This window comes from Mytilus trossulus, chromosome 4 (genome assembly GCF_036588685.1).
Source record: "Mytilus trossulus isolate FHL-02 chromosome 4, PNRI_Mtr1.1.1.hap1, whole genome shotgun sequence".
In the NCBI taxonomy this organism is placed as follows: domain Eukaryota; kingdom Metazoa; phylum Mollusca; class Bivalvia; order Mytilida; family Mytilidae; genus Mytilus; species Mytilus trossulus.
In genome coordinates, this window is record NC_086376.1 from 44,733,737 (window position 1) to 44,758,992 (window position 25,256).

The 25,256-nt window shown below is 32.0% G+C and overlaps 3 protein-coding genes across 3 annotated transcripts; 1 reads left to right on the forward strand and 2 right to left on the reverse strand.

The window, feature by feature from the left end:
* Nucleotides 1-951: 951 nt before the first annotated feature.
* LOC134713967 (potassium voltage-gated channel subfamily S member 2-like) lies at nucleotides 952-4,867 on the forward strand. Its single transcript, XM_063575230.1, has 2 exons — nucleotides 952-1,602; nucleotides 3,241-4,867. Exons 1-2 carry the CDS (start codon nucleotides 1,162-1,164, stop codon nucleotides 4,273-4,275), a joined length of 1,476 nt encoding a protein of 491 aa, XP_063431300.1. The 5' UTR covers nucleotides 952-1,161; the 3' UTR covers nucleotides 4,276-4,867.
* Nucleotides 4,868-11,415: 6,548 nt separating this feature from the next.
* Nucleotides 11,416-13,835, reverse strand: LOC134715352 (uncharacterized). Its single transcript, XM_063577478.1, has 5 exons — nucleotides 13,704-13,835; nucleotides 13,293-13,395; nucleotides 12,685-12,835; nucleotides 12,293-12,382; nucleotides 11,416-11,831 (listed from the first exon to the last, which is right to left on the reverse strand). The coding sequence occupies exons 1-5, from the start codon at nucleotides 13,772-13,774 to the stop codon at nucleotides 11,470-11,472; spliced, it is 777 nt and encodes a 258-aa protein (XP_063433548.1). The 5' UTR covers nucleotides 13,775-13,835; the 3' UTR covers nucleotides 11,416-11,469.
* Nucleotides 13,836-14,372: 537 nt separating this feature from the next.
* On the reverse strand, nucleotides 14,373-16,725 carry LOC134716643 (uncharacterized). The gene is made up of 5 exons (XM_063579652.1): nucleotides 16,563-16,725; nucleotides 16,151-16,281; nucleotides 15,304-15,418; nucleotides 14,996-15,101; nucleotides 14,373-14,612 (listed from the first exon to the last, which is right to left on the reverse strand). The coding sequence occupies exons 1-5, from the start codon at nucleotides 16,613-16,615 to the stop codon at nucleotides 14,373-14,375; spliced, it is 645 nt and encodes a 214-aa protein (XP_063435722.1). The 5' UTR covers nucleotides 16,616-16,725.
* Nucleotides 16,726-25,256: the final 8,531 nt, after the last annotated feature.

Consider the following 25,256-nt stretch of genomic DNA (forward strand, 5'->3'; position numbering starts at 1 on the left):
AATAAACCCAGAAAATGCATTTAAAGCTCTAAAGTTGTTATTGTTGGCATTTGTTTTCGTATAGATCAATGGCAGTAGTTTTTTTCTTCATCACTTTGACAGTTCACTTTCATATTTGCCACATGTTAAGCTAATCGGTATGATTTTGTAACACGGTTTGCTAGTGATCTTAGATGATTTATATGGGGTCAGGAAAATCCATACGGGTTGAAAGCGAGCTTATATTCTGTTGTGTGTGGTGTGATTTATTTTTTCAAATAGGGGTGTCGAAATTTTGCATTATGTTTTAGTCCACTGAGATCCTTTCTTGTTCAGTAATATATAAAGATAGAGATAAGGAGATGTGGTATGACTGCCATTGAGAAAACTATCCACCGAAGTTCAAAAGAAGTGGATGTAATAAATTATAGGCAACCGTGAGTTATTTTGTATCTTGAAAAGCAATCCCCTTTACTATTTTAGTAAACTTCCATTACATTATATTTCAACCGATAAACCAATCTTCATATTATAGCTTACAATACAAATGTATTAAACGAAAAAGACATCAGTTAATTTCTTTGGATTCTGCAAAAAACGCAAAATTACATAAAAAGGCGGCAAATCTTGAACCTGCGTTTTGTCTACACATTGTTTTATTCTCATAATTATAGTGAAAACGTCCCGCGAAGGGATATAAATAGAAGGCATTAGAACAAAAGGCTATGCAAATAGTGTCACGTTTCTGAAAGTAATGATCAAGGATATCCTTTTAATCATTTATGTTTCGAAAGTGCATATTTCTATCAATTAAATAATACTGGACACTTTCCTCACAAAGATAGCTCATGTTTAGGAAATTTAAAAGCAAAATCTTTAAATTGGAACTTGATATATCGGTTAACAAATGCTTTTATAATTTTACCTGGAATGACATATAGAAAATATAATATGTCACCATAGAGCTTATAATGTGAATTTTATCTGTAATGATGTTTGATTCAGTGGGGAAACAAAAAAATCTTGTTTATAACTGTCACATATCAATAATTCAAGAAGCAAACAGTTCATTAGTTAATGTGGAATAACTGGATCAATTTGTTTGGTTTTTTTTAAAATTCGTATGATATTTAGTATCTAAATGAGTTCGTACATTCAAATCTTGTTTTGTCACACGTCGACATGGAGAGATTTTTCATAAATGTTTCTGGAACAAAATTTGAAATTAGCAAGGCAGCGCTGTTGACACAGCCTGATACTCGTTTGGGGAAGATTGCTTTATCAACGTCTACTTCAGAAAAGAAAGAGCTATATTTTGATCGACCTGCAACAGCATTTGAATCTATTTTGACTTTTTACCAGACTCGAAAACTGCATATGCCACCAAACGTATGTCCAAACTCGTTCAAGGAAGAATTAGATTATTGGCAGATTGACTATGAATTCTTAGACAAATGCTGTCTATATTCGTTCATTCAATTTATGGATATGCACACAGTTAGAATAGAATTCCAGCATGAACAGAATGAAAATTTATCCAAGACTGTGGTATCGAAATGTTCTGCAATTAGAAACCGTGTTTGGAAAATTATAGACTACCATGAGGCAACATTGTTATCGAAGGTAGGTATTTTTCAAAGATAGATTCTTTTATTACGAGTCCAATAAGTAGAATACGTATTTCTGGTAAAGACTAGCTCCATCAAATATCTCTAGACTAAAAAGTTGGGAAAGCCTAATAACAAATAGGTTACCGTGAAGAAGAAAAAAACTTGACAGTTCAAACACAATTTTATATCCTTGCACTAGGGAATGACAACCTCCGTTTTAGTAGATTTATATAACTTCTATAATATTCTTCTATCGAGAATACATTTTGAGGCCTCAATACTTTTAATGTCGTACCTAATTTGGCCTCTTTAACTTTTTATATTCCTGCGTTTATTATGAGTCTAGAAAAGAAAATTTTAATCCTGGTATCTATAATGATTTTATTGTAAACTGATATTTTAGAGTCATAATGCTTATGTAATTCATACATATATAATCTACTACTGGCTACTCACTATACATAGGCACTGAATCGGAGATAAAAGTTCAAAACATTTTAATTCAACTTTTCATTTTGGTAGTAAGTCCTTGACGGATATTCCGAATATCTTTTTATTCATGACAAAGTCAAGGTTTTATCATATTATATTTTTACGTATGCTATACGACTTGTTGTTTTTTTAAATTTTGCCATTTGATTGGGGACTTTCCGGTTTGAATTTTCCTCGTATTTTGGGGAATTTACTTTTTACTAATATTCTGCTGCTTTTGTGAAATATAACACTCTATTAAATTTTGTTCTTTTTGTTCAGCTTTTTTTGCATCAATTATTTAATAAAAATTTCCTAAGAGGTTTCGCGGAACCATGTGTCTCGTCTGTGATTGCTGCTGTTAGTGTAAAATGTAATGCTTTTCTAAAACGTGAATTAATTTCCAGTAAGATACAGATTTGAAGGGGAAATTAAAGCTGTCTGTAGATGCTATATTTTCGTATAGAAGATAAACGTCTGTCCATTCTCATCACAATCTTCGAAGTTTTACAAATGTATCATGTCTAAGAAATGTAACCTCAAATCAGTACTATCTGTCAAAACTTCAGTCCGTCTTTCAGAAAAATACTGAAATTGGTAATATATTTTAAAAGTTTGCTTCATACATTATCTCGTTATCATAGTAAAGGCTTCCGAAAAAGTTTTTACGAAAGTTTGACAAAGAAATTGGTGTGTTTCAAACTTAACACATGGTTGACCCCATGACTCTGACCTCTTGCTAACTATATTTTGATCATTAACAAGCTGCTGTCAAAATTTTATAAAATCCCATCAAAGTTTGACAAAGTTATTGAAAAACTGAAAAACATCGACATCAGACTGATTCTAAATGGTTCTAAATGGTAACGGTAAAAAAACGAAGTCTATTCAACAGTAAAATCAAGAAAAACAATTAATAAAAAAACAATATTTTCTAAATTTTGCATAGGATGCGATTGTTTATAGAAATAAGTAGACGAGACAACACTCAATCAAAGTCACAATGATTAAAAAGAAAACATCATGATAAACGGTCAAAGTACGGATTTTAAACATTGAATTTGGACAGCAGGACCTCGCATCAAATTAACTAAAATCTGCGATCAACTGGACAATAACGATCATACACAAAATTGTAGCCATAATTGATAGGTTTATGTCTATTTTTTTATTATTTCAGTTGTACCTCATAGTTGGGATAACTATCGTGTTACTTTCAGTGGGAGTATTGGCCTTAAGTACGTTGTCGAACTTCAGAAGTCCTGTTCCACTTTGTGAGGCTTTTAAATATATGTCATTTGGGGAGGCAGAATGCAACATTGCCACAGCATACGCAGACCAAGACTGTAACACGCTAAAAGCGAAATTTAAGGAAGATGAATCCTACATGTACTATATGGACCCGTCTTTCTATGATGATGACCAAACAAATACTAGTAATAATGATTCTCTTAAACAAAAATTCGAACAATTTCTTGCAAGAAACCATACAGGAGTAACTCAAAAATCAAAAATGTTTGTCAAAATTGACCATTTTTTTACAGCATTCTTTACAGCTGAGTTTTTGCTAAGGCTGTTTGTGTGTCCCAATATGAAAGCTTTTTTCACAAGTATCCTCAATTTGATTGAAATGTTCATTTTAGTCGGAACATACGTCGTTATAGCAGTTTCAAATTCGAAATTAAGACCTACATGTACTGATTTAATGAGTGTCATTGAAGATTTCATGGATTTTATCAAAATGATTCGAGTTATCCGGCTGTTGCGATATTGTCAAAATTTGGCAGCGGTTCGCGTGCTTACCTTTTCGATAAAGAAAAATGTGAAAGATCTTATCCTACTTTTCTTTCATATATCTCTCATTGTGTTGATCTTTGGAAACATAGTGTACCTTTCTGAGGATAGACACAACATCGATAGTATACCACAAGGGTGGTGGCTTGGGGTCATTACTATAACAACGGTTGGATTTGGTGATGTGGTCCCAACATCTGTTGCTGGAAAGATCATATGCTCCGCCTGCGCTTTATGTGGTATTTTAACTCTTGCATTGCTAACTTCCATATTTGTTGAAACTTTCATGGCCTTATATGGTGTGGCACAGATTGACACGGTACCAAAAGAAGATCGTATCAGAAGGTGGGATCATTATTCCAAGAAAAATAGAGGAAATGGATGTCCAGATTTCATAGACATAAAGAAAACAAAGATTTAAACTATAGAAAGTTTTATCGAAAGATACAGTTGCAAACAAGTATTTAAAAACATGTGAAGATGAATTCAAATCAGCACTGTATTATACTGTTTGCCTAAGGGAGAGAGTCTAAATGGTGGATCCGATCATTCTTTTCTGTATTCTTTTTATGCCATTTTTCTCTCTTCGTTATTTTTGTTGCCCTTTATTTCTTTTCTTTTGCATATTATGTATTTCATTATTTGGTACATTTTCTCTACTATTTACTTTTTTTACACTTTTTCTGTAGTTTTTGTCCATTATTATCCCATCTTTAAAACACCTTACATGTTAATAACAATGTTTCATCTTTGCACCATAAAACGTTTTAAACTTTTCTCACAAGTTGTCATTATGGATTTGGTTAAATTACAACTTATGCCATTATTCATTTTCTATTTTTATCAATAAATTGACATTTATTTGAATACTTTACTCATTAAAAGCTCTCTAAAAGTACTTTACTTCATTTCCGATTATTGTGTTATTATTGAATCATATTCTCAATAAGGCACTTTTCATAATGAATTGCCCTGTGTCATTTTTGTTTTATTATGTTTACGTTGATATATTGTATGGGTGCAAATAAATCACATGAAAATGATGAAATCGAATGTGTTTCATTTCTATTACAACCTTTTTCCTGCAATTCCCACTTGTCCTGCTTGAACAGGGACTGTAGAAAACAATACATATTATTTCACGATATCAGAAGAGGAAGAACCCCTTTTCGAGCGAATTTATTACGTTCTGGGCACAGTTATGCCATGTTCGAATGGGTCGATCCATTGCAAGAATTTTTGCATCAAAGAGATGTTTAGACATAGGGCTGGTTCAGGGAGAAGCAAAGGCACTAGTAAATGATAGTGTGTTGATCCATAACAAAACACCAGTTCCTTATAAAAATGTTGATATGAAAGTTTGTGCATACCAGCATACCAGTAACAATTAACAAGTTATCATACACGATTAATTGGCTGCTTAAGAATTCGAATAACCCAATAATGTACATGATAACTTAGTACAATAACATCGAAATCTTATTTGCAATCAGTAACACGATTGGGGCGACTAGTTGAGTGGGAAATGTTCACCATTCCGGAGCACCAGCTTTCATCCCGGTATTTCGGTGTGTTCGTGTTGCTCGATCTACGTCTGTTTGGCATTTTCGTCGTTTTCATTTTAATCATGATGTTACCCTTCTTACGTACCAATAATTGTTGTTTTGTCCGTTTTATCTTCTATCGATTTAATACCATATAATGTTGCTGAACATCATGGGTTTCTTGAACAATCATAATCATGTAGACTCGAGACCGAAAGATTGGAAAGCTAAAACTATATCTATATAGCATTCCAATTATTGTAAGTTTGTTAAACGCATCTTTCCCAGCGAACCTGAAATACAGGATATGATATATACTTGTACTGTTAAGTTTGACTCACAGTTTGACTTACAGCTTGAATTGTCTATTGTGTTTTCTGTGAAAGAGGGTTACAACTTACTTAAATGGAGGCCATCGGACTAAGTTTCTAAGTGGTAAAGTTAAAATCATCCCTTCGAAAATTTTACGGACGACGTTACGAGTTGTTTAACCGTTAAGGCATATCTATTTCACAGATGACGAATATGACCAACCGAATCATAATAATACTAGGTATGTTCTTACATATATTAGACAACAGATGCCACGTGTGGAATATTATCTGATTTCCTTTCCGAAGCACATGATATTCCACTCCTTCTCAGTGATTGGTGACACGCATTCTTAATTTTATATTGATAACTGTACATTTTTCTAAAGTCGTGCTTTAGTTTGTTGTGCTTATTTTTTCAAGAACTCATTGTTGCAATGATCCTGATTATACTGATCACCATTATTTCAACTGCGATGTTTTCACAAAAACAAAAAAGGTCGATCTTTTGTCTGTAAGACATATGAACGCATATGGTTTAAGTATACATGCTTTTGTAGTAAAACATGAAAATGAAGAAGGAGTTCTGTGTGGTTTGAAAGAGGGGACCATAATGAATCATATTTGTCTTAAAACAATCATGAAGGATACCATGCTGACAATACGCCGGCTATGTGTTTCATCTTCATTAGATGATACAGTGGTGCCGAATTAAACAAGTTGGGAGGTCAAACCGATTACGATACATACTGTATTCACTTCGAAGTGAATTTAACAAGGGACAAACTCCCAAAAAACTGACAAGATCAAACGTTAAACTTTCAACCTCAACCAACGGAACGAATGGAAAACAACTATCATATATAGATAAAGGCAACAGTAATATACCGCTGTTCGAATTTAATAATCGATTGAGAAAAAAAAATCCGGCTAACAAACTAAAACTGAGGGCAACACATCAAATATAAGAGGAGAACAACGGCACAACAGAAACACAACACTAGGATGCAACACACACATAAACGAACCATTTAACAATGGCCATTTTCCTGACTTGTAACATGACATTTTAAGTAAAAATGGCGGATTGTATTTGGTTTTGTGACTATCTAAACCTCCCGCTTTATGACAATGGTCAATCTTACATCAAAATGACATCATTACATGACAGGACTGCGATACAAATAAATGGGAGAACATTCAGGACAGAGAAACACACAAATAACAGCTATCATAAGGTACCAGACTTATGACTTAATACGCCAGACTTGCTTTTTGTCTACACAAGACTCATCAGTGACTTGGTTCAGGCATTTTTCATAGAAAATTGCAGTTTAAACATGATTGTAAGGCTACTGGACGATATTAGTTGTTCATATCGAAAAAAATGGATGAGCAACCAAAACGATATTGTAGGTTAACGTGTCAACAATTGGTTTCCAGCAGCCAAAACTATGTAACCATACAACACTACCGGAAAAGATGAACCGAACAAAGACGCCAACAAAACGTTGTGGTGATTGATAGACAATTTTTTTAAAAAGCTTTGTAGTAAATACAAATGTATAGTTAATTAAAAAAAAAAACATTGAAAAGTTTTTGTAGTTTAACGTTCATACAAAACGAAAATTCCTAAAAGTTGTGCCAAATCTAGCAAAGGTCACCAATGTGTGTCTTTCGAAAGAACAGTGAAGTTCGTGTTTTATCGATTTAAACGTTTTCATTAATAGCAACAACAAAAAAACGCATGGAAATAACCAAGGATATATCATGTCAGCAAAATTGACTTCTGAACTTAAGATAGCATGTGGAACGATTCTCTTAACAGCAGTGGCATCGACTAAACGGTGGTACAAATCTTCGAACTCAAAATGAGTACAAGAAATGGCATAGGTCATTATTGGCTGGGTGACAATATACGTGGTAGTGTTTTGAATGATTTGACTGCTTTATTAACCGCAAATTGTAAGTTTGCTCTGCCGAAATAACCTTGCAATATGTATTACGTTTTGCTTTGCTTCAAACTGCTCAAAATAATAAGCAATTAAACGTCTAACTTTATTACCCTATTACATTGTATTAATTGTTGTGATCTATGAACTATTTCCCATGCAGACAATTGTTATGCCATTAACTGAGATAGACAATAACCGAGTGCTTTGAATTAACGAAAATAAAATCTGAATCATGACAGATAACATAAATAAAATTTAAGGTGTATGGTCGATTTCCACTGTATCAGTCAAAATCTAAATAGTGTCAAAACTCTGGAAATACATACATGAAATATTAGAGGTTCTATATAATTTTTTCAAATTTTGCATCGAAAGACATCGCTAACAAGAATTGAATTAATCTGTTTCTTAAACCCATCCATACTGTATCCTAACTTCTACACATAATTTTGGTTTTTGTAATCGATATTCTTCTTATACATTTTTTATGGATAAATTCTCAAAATTTGCCAAAAACTCTGCAACGCGTGTTTTTATGCACTCTTAGAGTGTTTATGATTTGGTGACCTGTTAAAAAATAAGCATATTTAGTTATCAAAGGTAACAAGATTATGATTAAGTACACAAGACGCGCGTTAATTTCGTCTACATAACACTCATCAGTGACGCTAATCAAAATAGTTACAAAGCCAAACAAGTACAAAGCTGAAGAGCATTGAGGATCCAAAAACCCCAAAAGTTGTGCCAAATACGGTTAAGGTAATCTATTTATTCCTTGGATAAGAAAATCCTTTTTTTTTCGAAAAATTTAAAGTTTTGTAAACAGGAAATTTGTGATAATAACCACCACATAATTGATATTTATGTCAAGACCGTAGTGTTGACTATTGGGCTAATATAGCCTCAAGGACGAAATGTCCACCAGCAGTGGCATCGACCCAGTGGTTTAAATAATTATCAAATGTACCAGGATTATAATTCAGTACGTCAGACGCGTGTTTCGTCAGTGACGCTTATATCAAAACAAGTTACATAAATGTTGTTAGACGTATTCGTCTGTCAGACTTTAAAATTAAAGGAAAGACTGAAAGAAGTTATCAATGTTCGTAAGGGGTTCCGCTTAACCCTGTGTCTCGCCTGTGATTAATGTTGTCAGTGTTTAAGGGTAACGTAAAAAAATCACTATATAAGAAAAATACTGAAAATGAAAAAATATATTTTCAGAAGATACTTTTTCTCTTAATTATAAAAGTTTCATTAAATTCTACAATCGTAATGCTTCACAAAAATGGCCATGCATGCATGCATGCTGTGAAAAAAATCAAGGGGAAAAAAGCCTTCCACTTTTCTATTATTTGAGATAAACAATGCAATGCTACAAAGAGAATTATAAATGAAGATTATATATATGTTTTTTAAACTTTTCGTTGTGTCAATTAAATATGTATTTCAAGTAAACCTTTGATTTAATAAATAGTCTTGTTCATACAATATCAACTAAAGCAATATGAAATTATGGAAACATAAATCAACATGTTTTCGCCAATTTAATTTGTTTAAAGCTTTTCTGTTATTTATATTTGATAATGCAATTATTTACTTAAACCCGACATAACTTGACTTGGTGTAGTAGCTGGTAGTCTCAACTAATTAACTGAGAAAATTGTACAATTTGCATTCACTCCATTAAATACTATGACAAATAGACACTGGTCCGTATGAAACCTTGCAATGCTTAATTTCTCTTGTTAATTAAAGAAAAGGAAGTAATTTATAAAATCAATAATTTTACAAGTTGCACTTGGTTTGAATATGGAAGTTAGTATGTATTCAGTCTATCGTGATAATATAAATTCATTCAAGGATTTGTATAGTCACGCCTTAAGGGCATACGATACAGTTTTGATCCCGTATTTACATTTTGATAAAAATTTGGCACATGAAGGCATATTTTTTACATATTTGATTTAATCAGGTAAAAATTAATCTATATGGAAATTTCTATTAAACTGTAAATACGGGATTAAAACTGTATCGTATGCCCTTAAAATTTACACCAGCGGACATATAGATGGAACCCCTTTTTCAAAATGGTTGGATCCGCCTCTGCGGGGAGGGTTGAGATCTCAAAAACATGTTTAACCCCGCCGCATTTTTGCGCCTCTCCGAAGTCAGAAGCCTCTGGCCTTTGTTAGTCTTGTATGATTTCTAATTTTAGTTTGTTTCTTGTGTAAAATTCGGAGTTAAGTATGACGTCCATTATCACTGAACTAGCATAGATTTTTGTTTAGGGTCAGATGAAGGACGACTCCGGGTGCGTGAATTTCTCGCTGCATTGAAGAGTTGGACCTATTGATGACCTTCTGATGTTGTCTATTCTATGGTCGGGTTGTTATCATTTTGATACATAATTCACATTCCCCATTTCCATTCTCAATTTTATGGTATCTCAAATGGAATGAAATACTGTAAAGTGAGGCTTGTACGTGACAATAAAAATAAAACTTTATTTAAAGGAGTCAAACAGTATACACTAAAATAAATAAAAAAGTAGAATGACTGTCTTGCTCTATTGTTATATATACTGTCTGTCTACTCCTTGCTACAATTGTTGTACGATCTTATAATAACCTAGTTGATACATATATGGTCTTGTTTTGCTTACTAGACTCTAACCCTAGCTACAGTTGTTTTAAGATTTTATAATAACCTAGTTGATACATACTGTCTGTCTATCTCCTAGCTATAGTTGTTGTAAGATCTTATAATAACCTAGTTGATACATACTGTCTTGTCTACTCCTAGCTACAGTTGTTGTAAGATCTTATAATAACCTCGTTGATACATACTGTCTGTCTACTCCTAGCTACAGTTGTTGTAAGATCTCATAATAACCTAGTTGATACATACTGTCTGTCTACTCCTAGCTACAGTTGTTGTAAGATATTATAATAACCTAGTTGATACATACTGTCTGTCTACTCCTAGCTACAGTTGTTGAAAGATCTCATAATAACCTAGTTGATACATACTGTCTGTCTACTCCTAGCTACAGTTGTTGTACGATATTATAATAACCTAGTTGATACATACTGTCTGTCTACTCCTAGCTACAGTTGTTGTAAGATCTCATAATAACCTAGTTGATACATACTGTCTGTCTACTCCTAGCTACAGTTGTTGTACGATATTATAATAACCTAGTTGATACATACTGTCTGTCTACTCCTAGCTACAGTTGTTGTAAGATTTTATTGATAAGAAAGCTTAAGAACTCTGGAAATAATTTCGTTTAAAAGTTTTTAATTAATCAATCTTGACATTAAAATAAAACAAGAAAAAAAGAGAGAAAAAGGAGGGGTCATGCCCAAACAGCATGTGCAATCAATTTGTCTTTATGTAATCATTCATTTTTCTTATCATTCGTTCGGTAATGCAGATCATGTTGCAGGAGATTCTTATTTTTGCCCTTTTATTGCATGCTATGGGGATGATTTTGCTCGCTGTTAAAGATGGTACGGTCTTGTTTTGCTTACTATACTAGTATACGGAATCTGTTTTCTAATTGTTAAAAGCGTATATTGTTCTGTTGTTGTTTACATCATTGTCCTTTGGTCTTTGGTTGACAACTGCTGTCTCACTGACAATCGTATCACATCTCCTTATTCTTATATATAAATCTAAGATTCCAAAAACAGTAACACAATCGTTCTTTTTTCAAAATTTTATTAAATTGATTAAAATTAAAAAAGTTATATGTACAATTAAAACATTCATTTGGCTTATAATTGGTTTTTTTTACAATTCAAACTACCAATATGTTTTCTTCAAGTTTAATTTCATCAATGCATTCAGCAATAATTTTCTTGATCATAGGTACTACCACTGCATTTTCTTGATCTTTCTTTTCTGTGTTTTCGTTCTCGGCTATAACACAGGGAGTATCTCCCTGTCCTCTGTAATCGTAAGAACAATCGGTAACTTCAATTGTTGGAAAAGCTTTGAGTGATGCTTCTGATGTCACACCTTTTGCTGATGTTGTTTTTGCATCTTCTGATCTTAAGAAATAAAATCCCCATGTCTTCCTCCTAAAGAATGCATTCTGTCTGACCCATCCAAAACCCACATTTCCTTCCATTAAAGACAACTTTAATTTGATTTGGTAACCTGTTGTATTAAAAAAAAAAACATAAAATAAATACTACAAGTTGTAAAATTGGCAATCATGCCACATCTCGTTATTTGTCTACCACATCTTCTTCAAAATATATATAACACATCTTCGTATTTATTTACCAAATCTTCTTAATCTTACACGATTGATGATTTGGCAATCTTTAATTCTAAAAGAAGGAAAACTTTGATTAATTTCACTTCTAATGTATGTTTTCCGAACTCTTGGTTCTGCATTTTGAACTAAACAAAGATTGTGGGTTTTCATGGCGTATTCTTCTGTATGAAGAATCAAGATACTAGTATGTGTAATTTGTGTGATCAGAACAATTCATTTTCAGTTTTGTTTTTTTTAAATATTTTGAAAATTGATTTAACAATTCGATTTTATTCGGGATATAATTCAAAATCGGTCGGTTGAAGCATTCAATCCTAATAATAAATACTGAACAAACCTGCTTTGATGTTGGTTATTCCTCTGCATTTTTCATCACGAGTAACTGGGTTTATTCGAATTCCGCCATTTATGGGGAAGAAACAGCCTTCTAAAATAAAAATTAAAATGAAATATTGAATAGAAGAAACTAAATTGTAGTTAAAATGTTTACTCTTTTTGAACAGATTGAATATCTTTGCCCTATAAATCTAGCTGTATTCATCTGTTAATAACAACTAACATATACTACTATGTAAATTTCATATGTAGTTACTCTTAAACGACAGTTCGAAATATTTGGACGAATTAATTATTTTCTTTTTTTACAGTTACTTACAATTTAAAATATACATAAAATATAAATAAAACCAAAACCAAAAATATTGTAAATATACAAAAAAAAAGAGTTACCTTCACCACTCTCCTTTTTTTCAAACAAAGATTTTTTCTCAGAAGATTTTCTGAAGAAGTTTGCATTCTTTATTCCCAGCACTTCAAAATCACACTTCTTGTAATATATATCGGCCAACTTTTCGTATGATCCAGTAGCTTGGATAAAATCCTACAAAACAAATCTTGCATATTATCTTTCATTTAAACTGAAAACTGCATGATGATATTTTTTTTTGAGAAAATTACATAAGTTTAGAAGTTATTTTAAAGTTAAAGTTTTGTAAGAATTTGATATGTTTCTGTACAACACGTTATATTGATCACAAATAGTCCTTGCTTAAAATATAAGAAATTTCATTTGAATTCTCGTACAAATAATCTCCAATAAATATAATAAGACAGTGGCGAATCCAAAAGTGTTTGTAATAAGGGGTCTCCAGTATTGCTTCAGTGTTTTCCTATTTAATCAACCAAATTTTCTCCACAAATGAGGAGGTCGACCCCCCCCCCTGGATCCGCCTATTTTTAAAAAAATACGGACGTTTTTAGATTAACTTTGTATCTGTGTGAATGATAATGTTTCAGTAACGATCAGTACTTCGGGGCCGTACTTGAAGTATACAAACCTCAGGTACTGGTGTGTTGTAGGTGGCTGATGTTATCTCATATAACTTATCAACGATGCCATCAATATTAACTGCTATTAGTTGTTGATCAACCAAGTTAAATCTGAAAAAAAAAATCATTGCTTAAGATCAAATTCATCTACAGTTCCACACATGAAACTGGAGGTCTTACTGATTCTATTGTACTCTTTTAATTCATGTCAAGCAACATTGTAGAATGACCTGATATTTTTTTAACTGTTCGTAAAAGCATCGAGTTCAGACATTTGTCCATTGAGCAATACATTCAAAAACTAATAAACACCATATTCAAGCATACTACTATTAGATATAGATCAATATAAGATATATTCTACCACAGACACATACTATTCTAGAGGAAATTATCACAACAACCATGAAAGTTCATACCCTTCTTGTTCCGTTGCCAAGTATGCAGCCTGTATCATGTCACTGTAGGCATGGATTAAGCTTTCTTTCATGACAGATGACAACTTTTCTCGGATGGCAGCCACTTTCTATAAAAAAAATAAGTTTGAAAATATGTGCTTTGCAAACTTTTAATGATAAATATAACCTAAGAAACCTGATAGTAACTAACGAACTCAAAAGGAATTACAATAAACAGTTGGTAAGGCTTCTAAATTCCTCTGGACAAAAATGTGTGTTGTCTGCTGCAGCTACATTCATTATTTACATTTTAGTCAATTGCCTTTATCTCTCGCCCGGCCCGTCTTCGATAATACTGGTACCGACATTAAAAAATAACAGGGACGAATTTATCCTAAAGTTCCTTCACTAAGTCAAAACGAGTCAATTTTCAAAAGGTTAACTAACGATTTTGTTTTCGCCTTTGACCTTGGATTAGTTACTAGTGACTAAAATTTTATTCTCATTTTTTATAATTAGTTGTAAATTTCTATAAATGCAGGACCAACAAATTTTAAACAGGAACACCAGATTTGTTGCCTGGTGTTCATTTTGACAACCTGACTAAATAATTTCCATAAACGTCATTAAAAATAAAGAAAAAGAAAATAATCTGTGAACAGAAAATTGATGGACATAGTTTACAGCAAGTTAAACATATTTTACCTGCGAAACAGCTGTTCTCAATTTCTTCTCATCTTCCATTTTTTCTTGGAAGCAAACCAGTATAGCTTTGTAACGTTTTGCTACCTCACTCTGCTTTGATACTAGGTTATCATATTTGCGTTGACTCTTACTAGTAACATCTTGTCCGTCATCTGTGTTTTTCTCCAAGAAAGTGTCCATTCTATTGTTCCTGTGTTTCAGGCGTTTTTCCCAGAACCAACAATCCTTGACAGAATAAAAATCAAAGACTGTACATGAGTTTAAGAAATAAAGGGTTGTGTCCAAATATTAACTACATGCATATTCAAAATCATTGAAATCTCAAATTAATTCCAAGCTCGTTTTGATGACGTCATCAGGAGGACTTTTTCCACAATATTTCTCTTTATGATTCATTTAAAAATTTCCGATAAAGTTTCAGATTCAGAGTAATTTTTAAAGGGAGTTAGTTAAATGATGGCAACTTGATTTAACACTATAAATGTAATTCATTTGATGTTTTATAAATGTCCGAATCTATAATCGTACGATGTCCAGTCTTGTGTTTTCTTTTCTTTATTTTATTAACATGTTACTATAATATATATATAGTAGTTCTTATAACTTACTTTCTGTAAATCCCTGAGTCCCTCCAGGCATATGATATGACTCCTTATTTTACGACTCACTTCCTTCTCCATTATTATAATATCTTGACAAATACTAGAATCAAATCTGAAAGCAGAATGAAATGCGGGTTAAGATAATTTGGTGATGTCAATGATATTTTGCGATCTGTATCTAAAGACTTTCTCTTGAATATGTTGTTAAAGCAAAGTTCTACAGCTAGCTTATATAAAACATTTAATAATATACAATTAAACACGTTAACAGTATACCATTTGTGATTGTATAATCATCTTATACATGTACTCACGTCACGTCAAAGTTTGGTATCTTTTCTTTCATGACAGCATTGTCTGGTGTCTGACAGTTTAGAAGATAGGCGGTGTTACAAAGTGGCACCAACAAGTCCTTCATTTCAACCATACCTGTCAAATAATAATATATAATATACATAAACAAGTTATCAATAATCCACAGTCCATACAAAAGATATGAAATAATTTTATATAGACTGCAGAGCTGTCTACATATTTAATTAAAGCAATGTTATGTTTCTTCTTTTTTTATTTAAATACAATTTACTTATAAGGCGAAGTGTACATAATTGCACGCCTTTTACGGAATACATTGTGTAGTTTAATTACGTACACTTCGCCTTAACATGCTTAACAAGTGTGGACACATATCAGTGTGGATAGTATGTTAATACAATCTGAGACTACTATATAGTAGTCTCAGATACAATCAAAGATCAGAAGGCATCTCCAAATAATATAGGAGCATACAAATCAATATATAATCTAAGAGATTCCAAACATAAGTCGGACCATTTCTTTAGTACTACAAACGGGTTTTAGTCATTAAGGCTCAAAAAGGTTAAAGGGTGCGGGAATTTCTAGCTGCATTGAAGACCTATTGGTGACCTTCTGCTGTTGTCTGTTCTATGGTCAGGTTGTTGTCTCTTTGATACATTCCCAATTTCCATTCTCATTTTTTTCATCACTTATACTTTTTTTAGGGGGGGGGGGGGGTGTCACATTTCGAATTCATTATATTTGAATTATTTCAAAGATATATGCTCAAAGGTGAAAATTATTAACTTATTCGATTCGAAACAATATTTGTAACATTACAAATTGAATGATTAACAAGAATACCGAAATAGTCATTTTCCTGGGAATATGCCATTCTCTTCGCTACATATATTGGTGCTGGCATTCCGTTTACTGTAAAAGCTTCCATTGCATATTCCTTCAAAAGCCTACAGTATCCTTTATACTGGTCAATTCTAAAAGATAACAATAATAATCAAAAATTGGTAATAAATAAAATAATGTTATACGGAAGATTAACCGATGTTTTTATGATAAGCTGTATAACTATCAATGATATTTTTCTTTAGTTTCTAGTAAAACATTATTATCTTGTCAGAAGCCTCTGATGCATTTTACTTCGAAAACCATGCCAAACTACGTTCATTTTTATCGCCTTTAGTCTTTGAAGAATAGCTTATTAAAATACAAACGTATAAAGTTAATATCCACAAATTAATGGTAACTAAATACATACCTAATAAACTGCTTCAAGATTAAGTCAAGTCTTGAAATTGAAATACTCTCCATCTTTAAGAATAGTTGATTTTTTTCAAAAAAAAATTGAAGTTTCAATATAAGCGTTCTCTTTACTACTAAAGCGACAACTCTACTGAACGTCGCCAAGGTACCTCAGCTGGACAACGTCACAATGTTGCGACCACATCATCGTTGACATTCGGATGTTGTTTGTCGTCTCTTGGACTTTTCTGATTTCTTCCATTAACTTTTTCCACTGCATATGCTCTGAATAAATGGTCCATGCATGAGCACGAGTTTTCTCTGTACATTTTGATCCCGTTAGAAGAATATGTAATTATATCTGACAGATATGGATGAATGATGCGCAAAATTTAATTTATTTAGCGTATGTTTAATTGATAGCTATGATTTATCAGTCATCATAATATCTTTATTGCAAAATTACACCCATAAGGGTCAAGCAATACCATTATACATATAACACTCATAAGCTTGTCTGAAATGGGCCCGACTTCATTGAGGTTCCAAAGACTGCTTAATGAAGACTTCATTATGACAAACAAGTTCATAGATGGGGTTAAGAATGTGTTTTAGTTTATTAAATGCATCAAGATGTTTAAAATGGTACATGAACGCAATGATATGTTAATGTTACAATGCAAAAAGAAATATATTCGTCATCTAGGACTCCACATTTTTTACATTATCTTTGTGCTCTTGGAATGTTTCTGTACCTTCATAATTCAATGCCTAGAGAATTATAACTAAGTCTAACTTTTGAAATTTTAAAAATGCCTATGTTAAAAAATATTTCAATTTAAATATTCCTCAGACTGACAAATATTTTTTTAATTTCCCATAAAGACAAAGTTTGGATGAGGAATCCATTTTTGAAAGTTTATTTAAAGTAGTTTTTTTTCATTTTCCTCTGACACTCACTTTTTTATATTACATTTTAAAACTTTTTTAAATTATTTAAAAGGTGCATTAATATTAGAGTAATTTTCTGTGATTATTTTCATATCTTTAAAAAAAAATATCTTCAATGTGAGTTTCAAGAATAAATTCATGCCGAATGAAAATTTATGATTCTTTAACCAGGGGATTATAATATCATTATAGTTTATTCTATAAAAATACATGAGTGTTTGAGTTTTTTTTATAAGAGTCCAAAGTAAATATCTAGCACCTTTGTAAGTGGCTGTCTTTTTCTCCTAATGCTGCTTTACAAACACAAAAGAAAAGAAATATTTCATTTGGCGTATTAATAAAATGCGCTGCATTTGTGTTTATTTTTTAAAGAGAAAAAAGAAAAATAATAACTTTTCAACAAAATATATTTGAAAAGTAAGACCCTGCGTATCACTTATCAAAATAGAAAATTATCAAAAAAAAATATAGAATGTTCGCCCCCTTCTTGAAGAGTCATTTGGCACTACTTATGACTGTACAACTCTTAGTTTCCGTTAGTGCCGATCATTGTCCGGTAGTAAATTGGATTATAAAAGTCAATGGAATGTGCTATTTTTTAGTACTCAGAAACTGAAATGGACAATACGGACAGTCTGTAACGTCATTACATTCATGTTCTATTCCGAACAAGATAAGGTATGTATGCATGAAATAGGATAGCACGTTTTGCAATTCAATGTTCAAATCTAGGCAGAGCAGAATGAGAATAGAGGGTATGTAGTTCAGTGACAGAAAAATACGAATGTTAAAATTTTCTTCCCTGAAATAACAATTGAATTCATTATTGTCCATTGCAACATTTTATAGATAGGCCCACTGGTATAGAACACATACCAGATGAAATACTGGTAAGGGTCTTTCGTAGTAGTATAGCGGTTTGTACAACACAATTCTACACGATGCGGGGCATATTATAAGTGTTGATCAGGGTTTTGATGATTAAAATCCCGAATTTTTTTGTACTTCGGCCGGTTTTTTGCATGAAACAATATCTCCAACAAGACTGGATTGATATGATATCTAACGTCAATAAGTTCCACGAAGTTGCACGAATATTGACTGAGAAGGGGAAAATATTTTGAAAATATGCCCAATCAACATCTCGGGATTCTATATAGTGAGAACGACTTTCTAGTATATAATAATTTTCTGCAAAATCTGCGATTCAATTCATAACTTTTTCTGCAAAATTAATTTCTTGATTTCTTGATTGTTTCACCATCTAAAAATAGGTTGATGCTATCTAGCATTAAACTATGGGGTCATTTAATCACTTCAGAAGGAAGTTTAGTTCACCAAATATATGATGCTACAAAAAAAGCAACCCATGGGTTAAATATTATTATTCAAAACTTAGGTTTATCTTATTTGTCAAATGATAACCTTACTATTAAACCCCTGTTTGGTTTTATAAAACAAAGACTTATTGACCAGGGTTTTTCAGGAACAGCATGGAAATATTTCAGCATCTCCTTAATTAACATTTTTCCAGAGTGTTTACAAAATGAGTGAACGGGCAGGTTATGTTGATGCTTTAAAAATAGATCAGATCGATCACCATTATGTAAATTAAGAGTTAGTGCTCATAACCTTGCCATTGAAAGAGGAAGATATTAAAAAATGCCCAGAGATCAATTTGTGAAATCTTTAAAGGTGGCGAAATTGAAAATGAACAGCACATGTTGCTACACTGCAGCGGTTACTCCAGTATTAGAGAGACTTTTGTATTAAAAATGTTCAAAATTACAGGAAAAAGTGTTACCACATTGTGCGATAAAAATAAAATAAATCTTATACTTAAGAGCCAGTCTGTGATAAAACCATGCAAAATGGTCCAAATCCAAAATATTCCAATCAGGCTGATATTTTGTATTTTAGATACCTTGTTATATGTAATAACTATTTGTGCAAAATATTTTGAAAAAATATTCAGCCATTATATTTGTGTATGCCGAACATTCGAAAATTGTCCATTTCTGTACTGACAAATGGCCATTTTAAGCCTATTTTAGGGTATTTTGACCTGATTTTTTTTTGTTTTATAGAAAAAATTTAGCTTAATGATAACATATATCTTAACAAACAACTTGAAATGAAAGGAAATTATGATAATTCAAAAAGTTGTGAGATTTCTCAATACCCCTACTGACAGGTTGAAATTGCATGGTTTTGAAAAAGTGCCGATTCAGCAAAATTTGTATATTTTTAAAGGCTTGAATCTTGTAAGATCATGTTTTATTTTCAAAAAAATGTAATATTTCATGAAGCTTATATATTCATCTACAAAATGCTAGAAAATGGTGCTCGGCAAATGATACCTTATTACGATAAATTAATAATTAAAGATAGGCGTGATGGCCATTTTGCCGATTTTTTGATTTTTTGATCTGTTTCAATAGAATCTTTTCAAAAGTATGTGATAGTCAAAATATAAGAAAAAAAAACTGAACTAATGTTAACTGGTTATATTAATTGAATAAACCAAGTTCAACTAAGTTTAAATTAGAAAATATACTAATGGAGTAAACCCGGGGAGAGCGCTTTTTTGCATTTTTTGCCCCTAAACTGAGCATTTTTACAATATGTTTAAAATATTAACCTATTCAAAAGAAAATAACTTTAGTAACTTAAAAAGGGGCTGTTTTATTTACAATACTATGCACACTCATCAGGTAAGTATCACCACGAGTTCTTCACAAATTTAGCATTTTATAATAGTCTAGTTTTTAGACGCTTTTTGTCTAAATTCAAAGTGGCCACAATTGAGTTCAGTCTTAATTTTTTAAAACATGTTGTATTTGATAATGATTCATAAATGTGAAAGCCTTGTACATTCATGTAATCTATTTCCAGAAAAGAGGAAGATTTAATAGTTTTGTGAATTTCATAGAATTGTGCCTCTTACCTAGAAAAGTGCTATATTTTCTATATTATGATACAGTTTTATGCCAAATATAAAGAGACTACTCCTAGAAGTTCCTGATAAAACTGCAACTGAAATTTTGTGACGCTGACATGAACCAGTTGGTTATCCCTATGTCAATTTTGGGATAACAGTGGACATAACAGTAATGTTAAGTTTCCTCCTAGAATGTAATCTCTAGCAATTTGAGGCTTGGGAATAAGACATGTAAAATATAGTTGACCTATTACTAAAAGCTGAGACAAGCACAAATATTTCAAATTGCAATAAAATTTATTTCATAACCACATGTAATAACCAGATGCTCCGCAGGGTGCAGCTTTATACGACCGCAGAGATTGAACCCTGAACATTTGGGGCAAGTATGGACAGAACATTTAAGCTTGATATAGCTCTGAATTTGGATTGGGATTATACAGTTGACAAAACACAATGGGTGTGGTCTAAGAACTTAAAAACTTAAAAAAAATTAATTTAACATTTACCTATTATATCCAAAATCTAAATGCATGGTTATATTCAGCATATCATAGAACCCCAAGAATTCAATTTTTTGATGAAATCAAATAATGTTCAATTTTAGACCCTTAAGACCTCAATTTGGACCAATTTGATAACCTGTCCCAAATATTAAAAAACTAAATACATGGTTAGATTCAGCATATTGAAAAAAACATATATTCAATTTTGTTGAAATAAAAAAAAATCAATTTTGGACCCCGATTTGGACCAACTTGAAAAATAGGCCCATAAAAAAAATCTTAGTACATTTTTAGATTCAGCATATCAAAGAACCCCAAGAATTAAATTTTTGTTAAAATCAAACTTAGTTTAATTTTGGGCCCTTTGGACCTTGATGTAAACCAATTTGAAAACAGGACCAAAAATTAAGAATCTCAATTCACTGTTAGATTTGGCATATCAAAGAACCCCAATAATTCATTTTTTTATGAAAGCAAACAGTTTAATTTTGGACCCTTTTTGGCCCCTAATTCATAAACTGTTGGGACCAAAACTCCCAAAATCAATCCCAACCTTTCTATTATGGTCATAAACCTTGTATTTAAATTTGATAGATTTCTAATTACTTATACTAAAGTTATAGTGCGAAAAACAAATGTCTTTGGATGACGACGACGATGACAACAACAACGTCATACCAATATAGGACCATTTTTTTCAATTTTTGCGGTTGTATAAAAACTAATATACACAGATAAATGGTTAAACTGTTGAGCAGACATACAATTACCCTACCACGTCCACTTGTATTTTTGTCCATCGGATGAGTTAAGCCATTTTCAACTGATTTGTATAGTTCGTTCTTATGATTTACTGTTATACCACTGTGCCTGGTTAGGGGGAGGGTTTGGATCCTGCTTACATGTTTAACCCCGCCACATTATTTATGTATGTGCATGTCCCAAGTCAGGAGCCTGTAATTCAGTGGAAGTCGTTTGTTTATGTGTCACATATTTGTTTTTCGTTCATTTTTTATATACTTAAGGCCGTTAGTTTTCTCATTTGAATTGTTTTACATTGTCTTATCGGGGCCTTTTATAGCTGACCATGCGGTATGGACTTTCCTCATTGTTGAAGGCCGTTACAGTTACCTATAGTTGTTAATGTATGATTTTGGTCTCTTAATTGCAGACAGTTGTCTCATTGGCAATCATACCACATGAATTTTTTTATATTGTCATTAAAATGGTAAGATTTTACTGCTCATATACATGTAATATTATTGTGGTCTACCGTAAAGAAAAATGTGCAAAATGGTCTAAATACAAGTTTTTAGTCATGAATGAACATGATGAAGGTATTAGCAAAAAAGAGTAAAAGTATGATAGATCTAAAAAAAAAGTTTCACATAATAAAGTCATCAATATCTATTTTAACTAATTAAAATATTAAACAATTTTGCAGCATCAGAGCTGAACATTTTTTGATAAAAAAACAAAGATTCTGCGAGTAATACATGGCAATACATAGTCCCCAACCCGTTACAAATTCATTGTAATGGAACAAAAATTTGATCTATAATTTGTCATAATGTAAACTACCTAAAAATATCGAGACAAAATCTTCCAGCAAAACGTAAAAACTTGTTGAATTCTGACTCTCAGTGAATTTTCTATGTCCAAAGACAACAACGCTACACACAGTTATCAGACTGGAACAAAATTGAATCACTAAATTCCAAAGAAAAGAAAAAAAACATTCAAAATGTCATTTTGTCTTTAAAAAAATGAGTTATTTCCGTTTGAACAGAAGTCTTCTAATGAACAAGTATTTCATCAAAGTTTAATTCTAGAGAAAGGGCTTCAACTGAACAAAGAGAAAAGCTTAAAGCCTGAATAATGAATTTGACCTGCAACTTGTCATGATAAATCAAATCAAAATCTACAAGCACAAAAAGTCTGATTTGCCGAACTGACAGATAGACAGACACGCAGTGCAAACCTAAGTCCACTTAGACGTTAGCCGTTAGGGGACTAAAAATCAAAATCTCAAAGTATCAACAAACACGAAAGAGATGCTCTTTTGAGAGGGAACAATGAAGATAATTTTGGAAAAGCTTTCGATTTTTGAAGAAGTAGGGTTACCTCAAATGTCTTTCTTTTATCTTGTTTAATCTGAGATATAAATCAAAAACTTGTATATGGCACATTATATATGCAAGCATAATCTTTTTTCGTAGATAAAAAAAAAGGCCACATTTTTTTTACATACGCTCTAATAGACACAACTTTCTAATCAAGACACTCAATGAGTGATTGGCCCTATAATTGGTTGCATTCCAATCAAAAGTTTCAAAGAGGAAGATTTTTTGAAGTACAAGTATGTTCACAACTCTGTTTCATATAACAAGTATTTTAAAAGACTGTCATCAATTGAAAGTATGTGAAAACCAGGTGCTCCGTAGGGCGCAGCTTTATACAACCGCATTGAACAGTTGGGGCAAATTAAATATGGTCACAATGTTCAAGCTTGATGCTGTCTGAATTTGGATTGTGATTGAATTTTTGACCAAAAAAAAGGATTTTTGTTACAAAATAAAAGTGGCCAAAGATCAACAAATCGATTTCTTCTGGAAAATTTTCTAAATTTGAAATTTGAAAAATTAAAAAAAAGAAAAAGAAATCCCTTAATTTTTTTAACAAATCCCCCCCAACTTATTGAAACCCCCCTTTCAGCAATAACCCTTAAAACAATCCCATCCTTTCCTTTTTAGTATAGAACCTTGTAGTACAATTACAGAGAGATCCATATACATGTACTTAAACCCAAGTTATTGTTTGGAAACTAGAAATGTGCTTCTTTTCGGCCCTTTTTTTGGCCCCTTATTGATACATATTTTGGGCAATTAATCCAAAACTAAATCCCAGCCTCCCCTTTGTTATATGGAGCATTGTGGTACAGTTTGAAAGAGATCTATACAATTACACACAAGTTATCATCTTGAAATAAGAAAAATGCTTGTTTTGGGCCCCTTTTTGGCCCTTTATTCCTTACTTTGATTCCATGACCCATTTAAAGGAATCCAAACCTTCTACTTGTGGTTTTAAACATTATGATACAATAACAGAGCAATTTAAATACTTATACACAAGTTATTATCCTTAAACTATAAAATGCTTTTTTTGCGGCCCCTTTAGGGCCCTTAATTCCTCAACAGTAGGGACCATCACCCCCAAAATCGTTCCAAAGCTTCCTTTTGTGGTATTGAACCTTCTGAGATAAAAAATCATAAAGATCTATACACTTTAACTAAAGTTATTGTCCGAAATATAAGTCTACTTTGATCAATTCTAGTTAAAATGTTAAGGGCCAAAACCTATTACAATAGTGCATTTTATAGATATTTGGGGGCATTTTTTACTAACTTCCCATTATTTGCCAAGCTAAAATTTTTTACTTGTCTTAGAACTGATATGCACCTTTAAAATAATCCTAAAAGGTTAAAAAAAAAATATGATCTTGAGAGAAAACACCTACTGAGTACATGTACTACATGCAAGTTATCTAATACATCTGTTGCACGAATCTCTCTGGCAACCTGCCAAAAGGTAAAAAGTATGTCAAAATGCATTTTTCTTTTTTTTTATAATGTTCTTTGCAAAATATAACAAGATAATGCTATATTTAAGAGATATATCAATTATTCAGACCTTTAAAAAGTACCTAAATTTTGGTGATTTTTTGCATTATTTTTTTATAATTCACAAATATGCAAATGAGGCTGTTAATTGGAAAATAGTGTGAATTAACCAAACAAAATGTTTTATCTTAATTCCTAAATACCCAAAGATTTTGGACATATATATAATGTTGCAAAGTTATTACTACCAATTTGGACGAAATTTGAGATTTTGCATGGTTTTATGGCAGATTGACTCTTAGAAAGAATGTAAGATAATTCATACAACGGCCTTTGAAAAATTGGAAAGATATCTTCAAGTCTATTAGGATATGAAAGTCTTCTCAAAACTATACAAAGCCCTTCTATGCCACTTGCAACTGTTCCATTGTTACATACAATTTTTGGTGGGATTCCCAAAGCAACACGCAGTCTATCAATGTCCTGTTTCTCAAATCGAACATAAATTTGCATTGTTCATTAGTGAGAACCTCCAAATTAATTTTTTCTCCACTGTATACATTGCCGTGAGACTGGTTCATTTCAGTTGAAATAAGGACCAACTCGTCCTTATCTTCAATAGCAGACAACAAGAGAATCTCGGCAGAAGACATATTGAGCAAGAAGAAAGTGAGGAATAAGCCAGCCAATGA